The following is a 17714-nucleotide window of genomic DNA, read 5'->3' as shown; positions in this document are numbered from 1 at the left end:
AATGGAAGCCATTCCACAGCCCTTATCTGAACCTTTTCCAGTTCCACTATATCATTTTTGAGATGGGGTGACCAGACCTGCACACAGTATTCAAGGTGGGGGTACAGTCTGGATTTATACAGTGGCATTGTGATATTTCTGTCTTATTTTCTAGCTCTTTCCTAATAGTCCTTAACATACTGTTAGCCTTCATAAGGCCCCAATGAACGACTGTCTTTCAGTTTTTAAGATTCTATAAGAGGAGATTCAACTTAGTCCCTAGTAATGGAAATCTACAGTTAGACCAGAAGTATCATTCATAATAATAAATATACAAAAGGTTCCATGTAAAGAGGGAAATGGTTTGGAGGATCAGCAACTTTCTTAAAGGCAGAAAAGGCGTAGAGTAGCAGATCCATGGGTGCAGTGAGTTTACAGATCTGAGCTGTTTGGTGGGTGGGTGAGCAATTAAAAAAGAGTGCCAGTTTTTATATTAAAAGAGCCAGTCTCTGCCCTTTTAAGAAAAATGGCACAAAGATTCTTGAGTGACATGAGAAATTGCTTAGACAGTGCAGCTCGATGAGAGAGAGGTACCTGGAGGCAGATCAGAAAACATAGCTAGTTTGGTTCTTAAAATGAGCAGAGACTACATTTCTCCTCTTACCCTAGTGTAGGACTGGAGCTCATTGGTGGGCTGGAGGAAGAGGGAAAAGGACCCTCTGCCATGAAAGAGCATTGAGATTGGAATCCTTATTCACTTCAGCACAGAAGGTCCTCCAGTATAAGGTTGGAAGTCCACTGTGGGGAGCCAAGCTGCCGTCTGAAAGAAGTGGAACCCTCACAAAGAAGGAACAGGGGGCCCAGATTTCCAAAAGGGACTAGTGACTTTGAGTGCTTGAATGTATTGGTGCCTAACTTGAGACACCTTAAAGGGACCTGATTTTCAGAAAGTGCCCCTGAAAAACATGCTCCCCCTTCCCCCAAATAACTAATCACTTTTGGAAATCTTGGCTGAGATACTAAATTTCCCTCTTATTGCAGGATAGGGACTGAGGAGGTGGATCACCGCAGGGAACAGAATGGGTGGAGAGAGCCAAAAGCAGAATGAACATGGTGGCTGACAGGATGGTAACTGGGGCCAGATAAGTACCTGAGAGATAGATGGGGCCAGGGAAGGAGAGAGCTCTAGGTGATAACTGAGACTGATTGGTGAAGCAGAAGGAACCCTGAATAGAGGCATCTATCAGGGTGCCCAGCCACACCTGGCCTATATAAAGGTAAATAACTACAAGAATATTTCTAAAAGAAAAACCCAATTTCAAATGATTACTACATTACTCATCCACCACTCTCCAGCACCAGCCCAGATTTCACTGAGACCTTGGAGGACCAAGGCAATCCCCCATGCTAGTGGCCTGGACAGTGTCTTCCTATCAATAGACCGAGAACAAACATTGATTACTTCCTCAGTTCTTTGCCAGCAGTATAGCTTCTCACACACCAATGGCCCCTCCTCACCTCACAGGCCTGACCCAAAGCCCACTGAAGTTCATGGAAAAACTCCAACCTATCGCCACCCTGTAGATGTGGGGGATTTCAGGTGGAGGGCCCTCTTTGCCATTTCCACTCATTGTGCACTTCACAGAATCATGAGGTTAGAAGGGACTGCAAGGGGGTCATCTAGCCGAGCCCCCAGGTGAGATCTCAGCCTTCTGTCCTTCCAGGTGCCAGGCCACTGGTGAACTCTGTGGGGAAGGGAGGAACAGGTCCTGGCCCCCAAGCAGCCAGCTTTCAAATAGGGTGCGTGAGAGAAGTGTTTCTGATTCTCTCGCCAGAAAGGACTGGGGGGAGGGAGGGAGGGAAGCCAACCGCACTAATAAAAACCCCAGAGAGATGAGAAGCAAACACAAAGTTGCTTTTCATTTGCAACCATTAGACAGCAGCTTGACAAAGAGATTTGAAATATGGTCAGCTAGGGAAGGGGAATGAAAAGAAATCCAACCCCACAGAAATCCCTGCTGGGAAGGCCCGTGCCAGGGAAGCATGAGGCAATGCTGACTTGTCCCAGCAACAAAGGCCAACCCCGCTTAGTGTGAATGCCCTAAAATCCCCTCCTTGCACACACCCTTGGCCAGCAAGCTGTGCTGCCACGCGAAAACTCCTTCACCAGCCCCCCGTCAAAGTTTTAGTGCAAACTCTACCTGGCCTTGCCGCTCGGGAGAGGCCGATTTTAGCAGCTGGGCTAGTTAATTAGCAGCAGAGCAGTAGCTGTGCCCTCCACCCTCCTCCCTCTTTGCCTCCGCATTCCCCCGTAGTGGGATGGGAAGCCTCATCTCCCGCGGAAGGTTCACACGGCTTGGCGGCAGAGCAATTAAACAAAGGGGGGTGGGGAGGGGGGAGCTGGGTATTGCCAGGGGGCGGGGCGCTGAGCCCTTCCAGCGCAGGCTGAGGGGGAGAGGGTCCTGCAGGGGCAAGTCAGCTGTCTGTCTGTCTGCATCTCAGGGCTGCTATTCCCAACCCTTGGAGCTCATTCCCGGAGCGAGGGAGAGAGCCCCGGAGCGCGTTAGCGAGGGAGTGCAAGGAGCTGATGGCTCCTTGGGGGAGGGGGACCGGATAGCAAGTGTGAAAATCGGGACGCTTTTCCGGGTGGGGGGTAGTTGCTTATACAAGACAAAGCCCCTAATAGCCGCAGCTCTGGTCACCCTAGAGGGGGGCAATTCTGACCTTTTAATGTAAATATTCCAGCGCTTGGAATCTAGGGGTGGTCCCAGCTGAGGCCATGTCAGTCCCTGTGCCTTTAGCGGCCGGTCCAATGTGGGGGAGAAGGAATGCAACCTCTCCCCCCCCGCCCCATTGTAGCCATAGCTACGTGCCTGTGGGTAGACACACAATCGGAATGCACAATATTCCCTACATCAATGTCCTTTCCCCCCTCTTATCTCTCGCCTTCATCTCCCCGCTAGGTCTCCAAGCCTAGGGACACAGCTCACCGAGAGGCTGTTTGCCCCCAAAGCTCCCCTACTCATTTCGCTTTGCTTTTCTTTTTCCATGAAGGGCTCTTATCAATGTTTAATGAAGTCGCTGTCTCGTTCCCCGAGTAGGCTGAAAGCTGCCCGAGAGGCTCTTCATGCTGGGGTGGTGGGTTTGGTTTTTGCGTGTGGAAGGTGTGTGTTTAAAACCTCCCCGCTTAATTTACTGATATTGATTTTCTGGCTTGGAGCTAGCATCGAGTATTCAGCAGAGAGCTCCTCTGCAGAATATGTGAAAAGGCAGCGGTTTGGAGAGAGAAAGGGCACCAAATGCAGTATGCGTCAAACAGACCATCGCTCAATGAAGTCACTTAGCTATTCAAAACATGTTCAGCCATCACTCAACCGTTTGCACCAAGAACTGGGGAGGAGGGGGTGGGGTGGGGTGGGGGGGACAATTCGCGCTTCTTCCCGGACCACAACCATTTCCAAACAGCCTGCTTTGGTGAGAGACGTTAGGACTGAACACAGTTTATTCCCTCCCCGCCTCCACCCCACCCCCAAACCTCCAGGGCTGGTTTTAGAAAACCAATTCTGCGGTATCCACTTCCCGTTCCTCCTCATCAGAGCGATCAAGGCTAATTCGGTTAAGGTGGACCCATGGAGACATGGACATACATGCACATTATCTGTGGATGTCCCCACCCCACCCCCAATCGACCCTCCTGCTTAGAGTCTCGTCTTGAACACCGATTTTACGAGCCGCGGAAATGCTCTGTGTGTGTCTCCATAAACCAGACATTTGCATCCGTGCCCCTCTCCTTCCAGGACGTGATTTGAAGACCCCCCCCCGCACCCCATGCACACATACACCAATAGCAATACTAAACAACACAGATTTAAAAGCAAATTGCCGGCCTCCTCTCCCCCCAGCGTCTGAGTCCAGGGGCTGGCTGCATTGCTGGCTCTCCAGTGGCCATCAGACATGTCACTGTAGGTGGGAGCTGAGTTGCTGCTCAGTTTCACCACATTATACTTAGGCTGGTTTTCTGTTCAAAGACTTATTTATTTTTAGACTTTGCAGTAACCCTCTAACGAGAACAAACACTCAGAAGGGGGGGAAAACCCGCAAAAACAAAACCCACCCCAGCAGCGTGTGGCTGCTCAGAGACATTACGAAATGCTCTTGAACTCTGCTTGAGCTGACTGGAATCATTCGGATTTTCCAAATAAGGCTGCTTAGACAGAACAAGATTGGGGGTTAGGTGTGTTCCCCCCCATAAAGGGAACTTGATATTTACATATGAAGTGTTTTGCCGTTTTTCTCAGTTCCCAGACTTACGATCATCAAAGCAATTTGCAAAGGAGAGCAATTATTTTACACTGTTATTATAGCCAACCGTGCACCAGTTATGTAGCATTTCGCTTGCTTTCCCAGGCAATAATGATCCGGAAAGAGGAGGATCACACAATTGCTTTTAACAGGGTCTCTGGATGTTTACACAATGCATAGATTACTCCAATTAGGAGGGGGGCGGGTTTGGAAGGGGGGGAAGAGGAAAGGATAAAGGAACAGAGTAGAGAGCATATTTTACCCCTTTTATTGCTTTTTCTTTCCTCAGCAACTAACCCAACCACCCTTGTTCCATGGTGGAAGTGAGAAAATGGTGGAATGTGGAGAGATTTATTTGGGGAGGGGTGAGGAGATCCGGAATCAAATACCTTCCAGGCAGCAGGTTCTCCATAATCCAGAATGGGTCATGACTTCCTCGTTCTTTTTGCTGGTTTCGTTCTCACTGACACTTTTAGTCTTGCAAACCCCTCTGGAGTAAAGCCAGTAGTCGGTCCCCACAGCTATGGTCATCAGGCTGAAGGCAGCGAAAGCACCAACGGTGGTTAAAAGCATCTGAACACCTCTGTCAAAGAGCCCCATAATTCTTCATTATACAAATACCCAACCGCCTTCTGATTCTTGGGGTGTATGTGTTAATAAAATAATAATTCCACTACTAATATAATGGGTATATATATAGAGAGAGAGATATCAAAAAGGGAGATAAGAAAGCCCACGGAAAACAGTGTAAATTATAAAGACCGCACGGGAAGAGGCTTGCCTTTTAAATCAGAAACGTTCCGGTTGTAATATAAAAAAGAAAGAAAAAGAAAAGCAAAAGAAAAGAACAAAAAAGACTAAAGCGAGAACCCCCCCCAAAATGAGATGCCTTAATCCCTTTTTCTAAAATTCTGGTCTCCAGTTTCCATATGTAATGGCTAATTTGGAGATGGCTTCCACAGTGAACAGGGGAGCAGCAGCAGCGGCATCCTCAGCACAATCTCTCATTATCTGGACCTAGACAGTTAGAGATTGTAAGAGCAGAGATGCAACCTTCAGGCGTCTTGCTTAGCTCTGCAGCCTGCGCCATGAAAATCCTTTTTCTTCTCAGTGATCTTCCTGGGATTTTTGTGGTTGGCTTTTTGGGGGGTTCAAATTCTTCCTTCCTTTTCGTCCTTTCTTTTTTCCTACCACCAAACCAGACTTCCCAGTATACTGTGAGCCCTTGATTTCAGCGGTACAGGTGCCGAGGTCTTGCCTTCCATGGCTTTCCCCACAGCAGCAGCAGTTGTTGTTGTTGGTAAAGTGGGCAAGGGCGGGGGGGTTTCTCCCAGAGAATCGAGACGGATTTCCCTCCTCCTCTTGGCAAAGCTTCTGAAAATAAGGGAACCGGTGCCTTGCTGCGGGATTTGCCGCCTCTGTCTCTCTTTCCTTGTTAGTTCCTTTCCCACCTACTGCATTAACGTGGTGGTGCTGATCTGGACAGCTCCCCTGCACCGATTTCTCCGCGGTGCTGAAGAACAGCTCCTGTGCCTCTTGCCCGGGATGCTGATGGGAAACTGGGGGGCAAGCGCTTCCTCTTCCTATATCCTCTTTCCCCCAGCGTCTACAAATGCGAGTGACCCTCGCTCTGCTCGGAGGAGCAGGGAGGAATGGGGAGGGGGTTGATTAGCCTTCCCACTTGTCCTTTCCTGTTTTTACCCCTCTTCTTCCAAACCCTGAAATGATAACTCCCCTAGGCTTCAGGAGCTGAGAGAAAGGCGTAGCTGGATCTCGCTCGCTCGCTCTCAGCCCAGCCTCCTTCGCATTCCAGCTATACGTGCCCAGAGCTCCAAATACAACCCTCACATCACAATTAGACCAGCACAAAACTTCAATCAGCCGTTTCTCTTCCCGGGAGACGGGGGAAATGTAACGTGGAAGGGTAATTAAAAATTAAATAATTTTTTTTTTAAAAAGCACTTGATCTCCATTATTCTCGGGCTGGCTACAAGTTACATAGTGGGGTTTCCCCCCTCTCTCCTCTCATTTCTTTGTCTCTTCCTATCCAATAGTGTATGAATCTCTGGGTGTCTTTCTCTCTCTTTGTAGCTTTCCTTGAAATCCCAAATGCTGCTCCAACAAGCAGACATTTTGAAAAGATTAGTAATGAAAAGGGTTTTTTTTTTAAAAAAAAGAGTTGCTGCAAATTGAATTCTCTCCGCTCAAAAAATAATGCTCCTTTCATGTCTACATTTGAAACCGAAAAGAGCGTTGATTGAATCCATTCGAATCAAAGTCGGAATAGTTAATTGTATTTAAAGTTTCCTGTGTCAGACATAACTCGTTAGTACCGACTCCGAAATCATGTATATAACATTGTACATTGCTGACATCAAATCATGTCATAATCCTCTCCCCCTTTCCGAGCAGTATCATTACACTCGGTTAATTACATTATTCACCTCGCTCGTCATTCTACATGTGTAGCTGTTCTTTAATCTAACACCAGTAAAGAGAAAAATGACTTCATCTAATTCCTGATGCTACAGATTTAATTTATCTCTGATCAGCTTCATAGTTCAGAGAACAAGAGACCAGAAGGGCTGCTTTGGGTTCACTGTTTTTCTGCCCGGGGGGAGGGTGCAGGGAAGTTGAATCAGTTGGAGCGTTTGAGACACGTTGCAATTTCATAACTCCCCCCCTCTCCCTCTCGCTGAGCTCATGCTTAGAAGACAAACTCTCAGAGGTCTGCTGAACGCTAAAGAGTTTGTAAAAAAAAAAAAAAGTGAATTACAAACCACTTTGCACCAGGTATAAATTCATCTCTAAAGGTTGCCTTCTGCTATCGAATTGACTGACCTACCATAAAACACCCGCTTCTCAGCTTTGCAAGTCAATTACCAAACTACCTGGTTTTTAGCCTAATTTTCTAGACTAACCATTTCTGCCCACACGGGCAATGACAGGTTTGCTGTAGTGTGAAGATTAAACATTCTCTCTTCCTTTGTCTTCTGCTTTTTTCCTTTTTCTTCTTTCCCTCTTAACAGTGTGGCTTCATTGTCCACGACCTCTAATTGTCTTCTTGGTCCCAATAAGCACATTTAAACCCAGGAAAGTCTACAAACGACTTTCAGTGCATCAAACAGCCTGGCCAAGCAGGGAAACAAAGTTTATTGACGGGGCAACCACATGGCTACATTGGGGTATGGGTGGGACCAGGAGACTCCCACTTTCCCTACCAAAAAGCTAGTGTCTCGCAGCACAACAAAACGTGTGCAAGGCAAGCTCCTTCGGGCTGGGCAGGAGAACGCCCAAACCCCATCTTTTCCCAGACCTACTCCAAGAGTCTTTATGATCCCACCCCGCCACAATCCTATTTATTCCTGTAAATTGCTAACCCAGCCACAGCAGAGCAGCCCTCGCTGTCTCGCCCCCGAATTCCCACCTGGCCCTGCCCCTCAGAGCACAGAACTGTAACCCAAGACGGAGTAAAATGGCAAACACCCTCAGGAGGTTTTGTTTGTTTGTCAACAACTGAATGCTGAAGCCTGGCCATAGCAGCAGCTACTCTGTTCCGCAGCAGCCGCCGTTCCTCCTGGCGGGAACGAGGGGGAGGATCGGAGGACCGAGTGTGGTTTCTTGACTTCGTTTTGGACCCCTTCGCCTGTCCAGTGAGACCCCCCCCCCAGCCTGCCCGGATCGGTCCCGTGCCTGACACGCAGCATGGGCTGCAGCGGTTCCACGCACAGCTGGGCGCAGCGGGCATCTGTCTGGAACACACGTGCTTGATGTGGGATGTGTTAACCAGGGCGTGTTGGGTTTGCTTGTTGGAGGTTGGGAATGACACCGTAAAGAGAAGGAGGCGAGCCAGAGAGTATTCTCTGCTCAGTTCTTAGTCTCAGCGACTGAACTGGTGACCCTGCTCTCTCCCTACTGGGGGGAGGGGAATTGGGGGTTTCTTTCTGCACAAAAGGGGGTTCCCCTGAGCAAAGAGCGTGTTTTGCTGGCTACAGGTGGTACCACCCCCCCGGCTGCTTTTTCTGCGCTGTCTTCAGCAGGGGATGGATGGGGCTGTTCCCCTCCCCCTTGGTGTTCTCTTGTTCTATTACTAAATAGCAACAGAGGGTCCTGTGGCACCTTTAAGACTAACAGAAGTATTGGGAGCATGCTCCCAATACTTCTGTTAGTCTTAAAGGTGCCACAGGACCCTCTGTTGCTTTTTACAGATTCAGACTAACACGGCTACCCCTCTGATACTTATTACTAAATAGATACTGGAAAGGCCAATAGCCTCAGAGACCCCTTCCTCCAACCTCGAGTCCAGGGGAGTCACTAGAATTATACAGGAGAGGGATCCCTCCAGAGAGATTGCGTCTGCCAGAAAGGGATCTTTGGAGAGGGGCTATAACTGTGAGGAAAGTCCTGGGGGGCTTGAAGCTCCAAGACTAAGACTACTTAGGAGCTAGTGTTAGTGGGATTATCAAAGAGGTTTTTTTCCTTCCCCCAAGGTGGTTCCATTACTGTGACAGGGAGAGGTTCTAGGAGAGGGAGGATGGTGGTGGCTCTGACCCATTTCCTCTCTGTCAGTGCATTCATTTTTCATTCCTCTCTCCTCCAGGGATCTCAGCCCATCATGGACTGTTCAGTTACACCCAAAATCCACAATCGCTCTGTACAGGAGGGAGGAGAGAACAGAGCAGCTGGCTGTACAAAGGGCACTGAGGCAGGAGCTCTGGTGAAGAAAGATGACTAAAGTTAAAGGTGTAGTTTAACATATAATCCCTGGGGCACTCAGATACCACAGGACATGCTCAGAGGAGAAACTTAACACACTTAAACCTGCCTTCACCAAGCAAGGACACTCCATCAGAGTAGACTGTGTAATGGAACAGGCCATGCAGATACCCTGAGAGAACCTGCTTCAATACGGGGGAAAACCCCACTGATCACACCCCCTATGTGTCATTACCATCCCACACTGGAACCTATACAGGGCATCATCAAACAGTTACAACCCATGCTTGATGGGGACCACATCCTGAAAGAAATCTTTACTGAACTCTCTCTTCTGGCCTTCAAACAACCCCCCAGCCTCTCCAAGCTCATCATCAGAAGTAAGTTCCCCTCAGGCCAAGACACACTAACTCAAAGCAGCACCAGACCCTGCCAGAACAACAGATGCAAAACCTGCGGATATATCTCTACTGATACAATGATCAATACCCTCCACAACACACCTTTCAAGATCCATGGATCCTACGCATGCCTATCACAACATGTGCTGTACCTCATCCTGTGCATCAAATGCCCCAACAACAGCTATGTGGGTGAAGCCAGCCAATCACTATGCTCTCAACTCACCCAGAAAAATGATAAAAGAGAAAAAACACCCTATCACCTGTGGAAGAACACTTTTCACAAAGCTATCACTCTATATCTGACGTATCAGTCCTCGTCCTCAAAGGAAACCCACATGCCTTCAAAAAATGAGCTAGGGAACTTAAATTTATAACTCTGCTAGACACTACAAATCATGGTTGCAACACAGACGCTGGTTTTATGACTCAATACAACATTTTGTAACCTAGTAAACCTTCTTTGTCCTATAATTGCAGGGGTTTTAATTGTCTACTTCATTTGAAGTGGTTTCTTGCAACCCCTTATGCTTAACAATCTGTCCCACCTTGTACTTAGCTGTGACAATCTGGCTACCTTTTCCAGATCTGAAGAAGGACTCAGTGAAGCTTGAAAGCTTGTCTCTTCCACCAAGAGCAGCTGGTCTATAAGAGACATTACTTCACCCACCTTGTCTCTCTCATATCCTGGGACCAACTTGGTTACAACAACACTGAAAATCCATGGGGATGTGATTCTGGAATACTAGGGAAATTAGGTAAAATTTCAAAAGCACCTAAAATGACTTTGTATCCTAAGTCATATTTTCAAAAATGATAGTCACTTAGGAGCCTTAAATGTCATTGACTTTCAATGAGACTTAGGTGCCTATGTCACTTGGTGTTTTTGAAAATTTTACTTCTGTGCTTTAGAAATGCGGAGCACTTCTAACTCCAGATGAAGTCAATGGGAGCTGCAGCTGTCAGCACCTCTGCAAATTAGGCTCTCATTACAGAAAGGGGTGGTTTAATGAGGAGCAGGAAAGATAGTCTGGTGCTATGATTGTTTTTTTAGGGCCCAGTTGTACAACCCTTATTATTTGTATGACAAGCCCTAGCAGCCCTACTCATGGACTAGGACCCCATCATGCTAGGTGCTATACATACAGAACAAAAAGACAGGCCCCGCCCCAAGGATCTTAGGCCCAGATCCTCAAAGGTATTTAGGTACCTAACTTCTACTGATTTCAATGGGATCTGGGCCCTGTTCATACAAGTGAGCATTTGACTCCAATGGGACTACTTGGCTAAGTGCTAACCATTGTAAGTGTTGCACAACTGGGACCACAGTATATAACTAGAGGACCAGAAAAAACAACAAAACAGAACCACCCCCCTTCCCCCAAAATCAAACAAACTCAAAACATAGATTTAAACTGAAACAAGAACAATGCAGTTGAAACAACAGAATTATGTTTCTAATTATATTGATATTAGAAGAATCATAGAAGTCAGAGACAGAAGAGACCTACCAGGTCATCTAGGCAATTCCCTACATCAGCAAAGGATTGTTCCCTTCATTGCATTTTCTAGAGCTTTGACCAGTATAGTTTCAAATTACACAAGCAATAGGAGATCCTTCCCTTGGGAGACTATTCCACAATCTACTAGAGCGCACTCCTGCACGATGACAAGCACCCTAAATTCCCATGGACTGTAATGGGAATTAAGTGTGCTCGGGACCTAATATAGCTTCTTACCAACTTTTTCCTGATATTCAGACACAATTTTCCTTTCCCACTATCCTAGTAATATGCCTTTGGACAATTCTGAATAATTCCTCTACCATCTGCAGTGATGTGATAGAGAAATGGAACCATTTACAGCAAAGAGGCAAAGGAAACAAAATCACATAATCACTCAAAATCTTCAATGTGCATGCAGCTGCTGCTGCTCATACTTTGGTGAGATACAGTGTAGAGTTCATCTTTTATACAAAGAATCATTTTTATACAAAAATGCATTACAGAATAACAACAGTCACAGATTTTTATAACAGCTACAATAAGATACTACTATATGCTTTAAACAGAACTATGCAATACAACTACAGAGCAATGGGAGAGAAAGTAATAGGCTATGGGAGAAAAAGGAGATCTGAATGCTATTTGAAATGAAATGGAGAGTGATAAAACAGAAAGATATAGGAAATCTGTTTAAGGTGGCAGAAGCAGAAGACAAGAAGGTTCTTGCGCCAGAAGTGATGTAATTTGGGGAGGAGAGAGAAAGGGATCGTACTTTGTCAGTGAAGGATGGGGGGAAAGTGTAAAGAAAGAGATGAAGTGGGCTGAAGCAAGTTCACAGGAGAGCATTAAAAGCAGAGAGTGCAACTCTGAATTAGATTACGAAAGGGATGAGGAGGTGTTTGAGGACTGGGTGATGCAGTGGAGCTTTTTGGTAGGTGTGAGAAGGCAGACAGTGATATTCTGCATATGCTGGAATCTAAGGATCCGGGGAAGCCATAGAGGGAGGAGTTGCAACAGTCAAAGTTGAGAGGAGATGTAAACTTGGAGTTGTGATGGAGCTGAGGCAGTTGTATTCATAGGCAATGTGGAGATGGTAGTAGGTAGCAGCACAGATATATGAGATGTGGGAAAAGTAGAATTCAGAGTCATGGATGATGCCAAGTGGACAGCGGAGACAAGAGGGAGATCTGAGTTGTGGAAGGGGATGAGTTCTTAAGAGGGGTCCTTTTATCCAAAAGATGCACTGCAGTCTGAGATATTTAGCTGCAGGTTAGGAAAAAAGCCATAAAAGGATATGGGTGAGACAAGCAGAGAGGGTGAACAGAGCAGTTATTAACAGTATCAAAAGCTATCTACAGTCCATAAGTAACAACACTTCATTAATGTCTTTCATCTGAAGATCTCACAGTGGTTTACAACCATCAGTCTCACAACATCTAAATGAGGTTGGGACTGTTATACACATTTTACAAATGAGTGAGCTGAGGAAAGAAAAGTTAAGTGTGCTTTTGCCAAGACCACACAGTGAATCACTGATACAGCTGGGAGAACCCACGATTCCTGACTCCCAGCCTCCTTGTCTAGCCATAAAAGTGACTGAAGTGATTTAAGATTAAACATACATATAAAAGGCCAAATTTGTCTGTAGTGTAACTCCATGGGCCAATATGACTTGGAAGAAGAAGGTGGGTAGGAAAGAGGTCAAGAATTAAAACTTGTAGGGCTCCATAGCGGAGTGATATTGGTGCAGAAGAAGAGCCATCTCCAGAGGCAGAGGAAAAGGTAATTTGTTAGGAAGGAGTGGAACCATGACAGAGGCAACTAGGTATCTCAGCAAAGGAAGGTGGAGTAGATAACCCACTCTCTCACTAGGTTTTCATATGGCCTCCATCACCATAGTATCTAAGTACCCCACACACATTAATGCATTTATTCTCATACCACTCTTATAAAGTATTATTATCCACATTTTGCAAATAGGGGCCTGATGCAAAGCCCATTGAAGTCAATGGGAGTCTTTCCATTGATTTCAGTGGGATCTGGATGAGGTTCTAAGTGACTAGCTCAAGGTCACACAGGAAGTCTGTGGCAGAGCTGGAACTGAAACTAGGAGCATGTCTACACTAGAAATGCTACAGTGGCACAGCTGCAGTGCTGTAGCTGCTCTGTAGTGTAGACAGTGACAGAAAGGGTTCTTCTGTTGCTGTAGTAAATTCATCTGAATTCTTCTGTCGACCCCACAATGTCTACCCTGGGGCTTAGGTTGACTTAATTACATTGCTGGGCATGACATTTTTCACAGCTCTGAGCAATGTAGGTAAGCCATCCTAACTTTGTCATGCAGACCATCTGCCAATCTCCTGAATCCCAACTTCCATGCTTTAACTCCAAGACCATCCTTGCTCTCCAAAGTTTAAGTGGGGTCTTTTGAAACCCTCACTGATCTGTGATTTTAGGATTCTATTCTCTGTTTGTTCTACCAGATCACAGAACAAAATAAATCTCCAAGGAAAAGGTGAGTACTATGAAAACAACAAGGAGTCTGGTGGCACCTTAAAGACTAACAGATTTATTTGGGCATAAGCTTTCGTGGGTAAAAAACCTCACTTTTTCAGATGCATGAGTACTATGGTGCACAAACAGCATCTAGGACTTCTGGATGGGATAAGGGCTGTACTCAGGGCCGGCTTTAGGACCTGTGGGGCCCGATTCGAATACCCGGCGGCGGTCTGGGTCTTCGGCGGCACTTTGGCGGCGGGGGGTCCGCTCCGCGTCTTCTGCAGCACTAAAGGACCCCCCGCCGCCGAAATGCCGCCGAAGACGCCGGAGTGGACCCCCCCCCCCCACGCCGCCGAAATGCCGCCGGAGCGGACCGCCGCCCGGTGAGCCTAAGGCCTGGGGCCCTCTTAGGTGCGGGCGCGGGGCCCTCTTACCCGTGGGGCCCGATTCCCCGGAATCGGGGGAATTGGCCTAAAGCCAGCCCTGGCTGTACTGTCTTCCTCCCTTTATCTAATCACCTCCTCCCTCTCATCTTTGCCCTCATTTCACCTTCCTTGTCCTCTCCTAGTCATTGTCCCTCTTCTCCATGACCATTAAATCTTGAATTTTTTGCCTCCACCCGATTCTTTCCAGTCAACCCCGCCCTGTCCTGTCCTGTCTTTTCCCAGAGTAAGAGGGGAATTCAGTCTCCAAGTTAAATTAATGCCGGTATCCCCCCAATACACACAAACAAATACATGCAAACACACACATTCCTTTCTTTGGTGGATTCTCCACTTTTCTTGGGATGAGATTTAAAAAAAAATTGGTCTAAATGGTCCCTCAGTCCTGGAATTTCCCGAAGTGCACACACGCTGTTCCCCTAATAGACCTTTCTGTGTTGTATTCATTCTAACCCCTTTTTAATCACATGCTGCTAAATGTCACCTCTTGGGCCTTGTGGGTGGATTTCTTCCAACAGGGAAATACTGTCCCTCCTTTGGGTGAGACAGGCAGTGGAGATGTACAGGGTTTCCATAGCAAATTCTCCACAGCGCTGGCTTTCTGGGATGTGAACTGTTTTACCTCTCTCCCTCTTTCCATGCTGTGGTGGGTGTTGTATGTTCAGCAACTGCCTGATCAATAGGAATAGGAAAGAAATCAATGCATGTAACCCATTAGCTCTAACAGAGGGCAGGCTGCTGCTAAGTCACTCCAGCCAGAATTACTAAAGTATCCTTACTGAGGCACACACACAGATTTATTGCATGGGACTCGCGAAGACAATTGGGGAGAACACTTCTCTCACTCCCAGCAGCGCATTTAACCCTCCCCACACTGTTGCACAAACAGAGCACATTCCATGAACCCCACACGTATCTAATCCTCCTTATGCTTCCACTCCAGAGTACCCAGGTTTGCACATATCCCTGCACAACCCCCATCTGCTTGCTCTTTCACACCCATACATGTACCTAATCCCTCCACCCACATACAGACCAATACTCCATAGGAATCCACCTGTCATAGCACTCCTAGCCTCTACCCTTCTGACCAAATCCTCCATAAACACCTGCCCTTCCCCACACATCCACCCACAAGCACACAGACACATGCAACCCTGGAAGCAAATTCCAGAACCAGGTGTCGTGCAGAATGGCTCGGGGAGGCTGCAGACAAGGATGAGCTAATGTCTGAATTGCAGAGCTAGAAACAGCAAAGAAGGAAAAGCCATTTGCCCATTGTTGGCAGAGGTTTGTGAATGGGATGTGGAATTATCTTGTGGTCAGGAACTGCTCTGAGTAGAAGGCACAAGGATGGGGCCTCACTGGGGGAGCAGCGTATATGCATGTAAGGCTAAAAGTGAACAAAATTCAGAGACAGAAGGCTTAACCTCATTCCCACTGAAGCCAATGCCAAAACTCTCATTGATTACAACGAGAACATTCTCTAGCCCTGGATTCTTTTCACACTTCAGGAGGAGGGGCTGGTCACTGGTCCCGTCAGGTCAGGTTTAGGGTCCACTGGTGAGCTAATGATTTCACAGGAAAAAATCTGTGAAACTCCAGTAGGGAAATACATTGCAGGAGTGGACTGGCTGTTAAGGAAACACGGTCCCTGTTGTCATGCAAATATACCAGTAATCAAGAGGAAGAGAGAAAAACAGAGAATATGAGTGAGGAGAGAGGGAGACAAATCTAATTGTACCTAAATGGAAGGATTTCGAAAGGCTTCCTGGCAGCATAAGCAGGAAAATGAATGGCAAGGGAAAGTGAGGCCTACAATGGGGATTATTCACTCTGACATTGATCAATATTTATTGGTAGCAGACCTTCTCCCTGTGTACAAGGCAGAGAAGAACAGGTTAAAGAATATTTAGATAAGTTAGAGTTATTTAAGTCAGCAGGGCGAGATGAAATTCGTAGTAGGGTACTTAAGGAACAAGTCATGTCCATTGAAGGTAGGACAAGGAGTAATGGGTTTAATCTGCAGCAAGGGAGATTTAGGTTAGATATTATGAAAAACTTTCTAACTGTAAGCAAGGCAGGCTCCAGGCACCAGCCCACCAAACCTGTGCTTGGGGCGGCACCTGGAGGGGGGTGGCGCGGCGCTCCGGCCGCCGGGGAGAGCGGGGCCAGGGCCGGGCTCGCCGCCCTCCCCCCGGCGCTCTGCCGCCCTTCCCCCGGCGCCCTCCCGGCGGCCGCTGGGGGGAGAGCGGTGAGCCCCGGCTGGGGCTCGCCGCCCTCTTGCCGCCCTGCCCCCTGCGCTCTGGCCGCCGGGGGGAGAGCGGAGCCCCGGCCGGGGCTCGCCGCCCTCCTCCCAGGGCTCCGGCCGCCCTCCCCCCGGCCGCTGGGGGGAGAGTGGAGCCCCCGCCGGGGCTCGCCGCCCTCCCCCCGGGGCTCCGGCCACCCTCCCCCCGCTGGGGGTGGGGGGGCTGCCGGAGGCTTTTTTGCCTGGGGCGGCAAAAAAGCCAGCCCTGACTGTAAGGGTTGCTAAGCTCTGAAACATGATTCCAAGGGAAGTTGTGGAATCCCCCTGTAGTGAGCCGGTGTGGTGCCCCTCCGTCCCGCATCGGGCCAAACTTCCTCTAACCCCAACGTGGGCGGAGCCACCGGGTCCGGCGCCCGCCCCTCCGAGGTCACGGCCCCGACCCGGAAGTATAAAAGCCCGCCGGCAGAGCTCAGTGAAACCCAGGCCGGCAGAGAGAGCAGACGTTCCAGGCCGAGCTCCCGCTTGGGAGACAGACGCAGGCCGCGAACCGCCTACCACCCCACCGCGCCGGTCGAGCCTACCTCTCGCCAGGTACCCCGAGGAGGACTGGCCAAGCCTGTCCCGGACCCACTACCCTGAGGAAGACTGGCCCAGCCTGCCCTGGGCCCGCTACCCCGAGGAGGAGCCAAGCCTGCCCCAGGCCCGCTACCCCGAGGAGGACTGGCCAAGCCTGTCCCGAACCCGCTACCCCGAGGAGGACTGGCCGAGCCTGCCCCGGGCCTGCTACCCCGAGGAGGAGCCGAGCCTGCCCCGGGCCAGCTACCCTGGTGGAGACCTGCCGGACCGGGCCCCAAGCCCCTCACCCGAGGAACCGATGCTCCTGGACTGGCCCGAACCCGGTGTCGCCAACGAGGTAGGCCCCGAGGGGGAACACGGAAGTAGCCCGGGGGTAGCCGACCCCGGTCAGGCTGCAGAGGCCTGTGAGCTGATGTCAGTGTGTTTCGGTCAGGATACCCCACTGACCAGCAGCGGCAGTAACCGCTGCTAGGGCCCCGGGCTGGAACGCAGTGGAGTGGGCGGGCCTGCGTTCCCCCCTGCCACCTCCGCTCACGGGTGGCAGGCTTCCCCCTCACCCAACGCTCAGGTGTAGGAGCCTGGGCTTACCGTAACTGCTTGTTTGCTCGCTCAGCCCTGCCCCAAAGGGCCTGAGCTTTGACTGTTTGTGCCCCACCCTGATCCAGGGCCTGGGCTCCTTAACTGTTTGCTTGCTCAGCCCCTGCATCCAAGGGCCTGAGCTGTGACTGTTTGTACCCCGCCCTGATCCAGGGCCTGGGCTCCCTAACTGGTTGTCTGCTCAGCCTGCACCAGAGGGCCTGAGCCCCTTGACTGATTGCTCGCTCAGCCCTGCCTCAAAGGGCCTGAGCTGTGACTGTTTGTGGCCCGCCCTGATCCAGGGCCTGGGCCTCAGGACTAACTGTCGGTTGGCTCAGCCCCTGCCTGAGGCCCTGAGTCCAGAACCAGTTGATTATTGCTCGACCCCTGCCTGAGGACCTGAGCTCACTGAACTGTGGGTCGCCCAGCCCCTACATAAAGAGGCCTAAGCTTTGACTGTTTATGCTAT

At 49.1% G+C, this 17714-nt stretch overlaps 1 protein-coding gene across 1 annotated transcript in view; it reads right to left on the bottom strand.

Moving 5' to 3' along the window:
- Window positions 1–4881, bottom strand: part of CACNG2 (calcium voltage-gated channel auxiliary subunit gamma 2) — a 63231-nt gene extending 58350 nt beyond the window's left edge. The window contains exon 1 of the mRNA XM_026657576.1: window positions 4671–4881. Coding sequence (XP_026513361.1) covers window positions 4671–4881 — 211 coding nt within the window. The remainder of the gene's footprint in view (window positions 1–4670) is intronic.
- Window positions 4882–17714: the final 12833 nt, after the last annotated feature.

This window comes from Terrapene carolina, unplaced genomic scaffold (assembly GCF_002925995.2).
Source record: "Terrapene carolina triunguis isolate 2854851 unplaced genomic scaffold, T_m_triunguis-2.0 Scaffold247, whole genome shotgun sequence".
Lineage (NCBI taxonomy): Eukaryota > Metazoa > Chordata > Testudines > Emydidae > Terrapene > Terrapene triunguis.
This window is presented reverse-complemented; position numbering and strand designations above follow the sequence as displayed.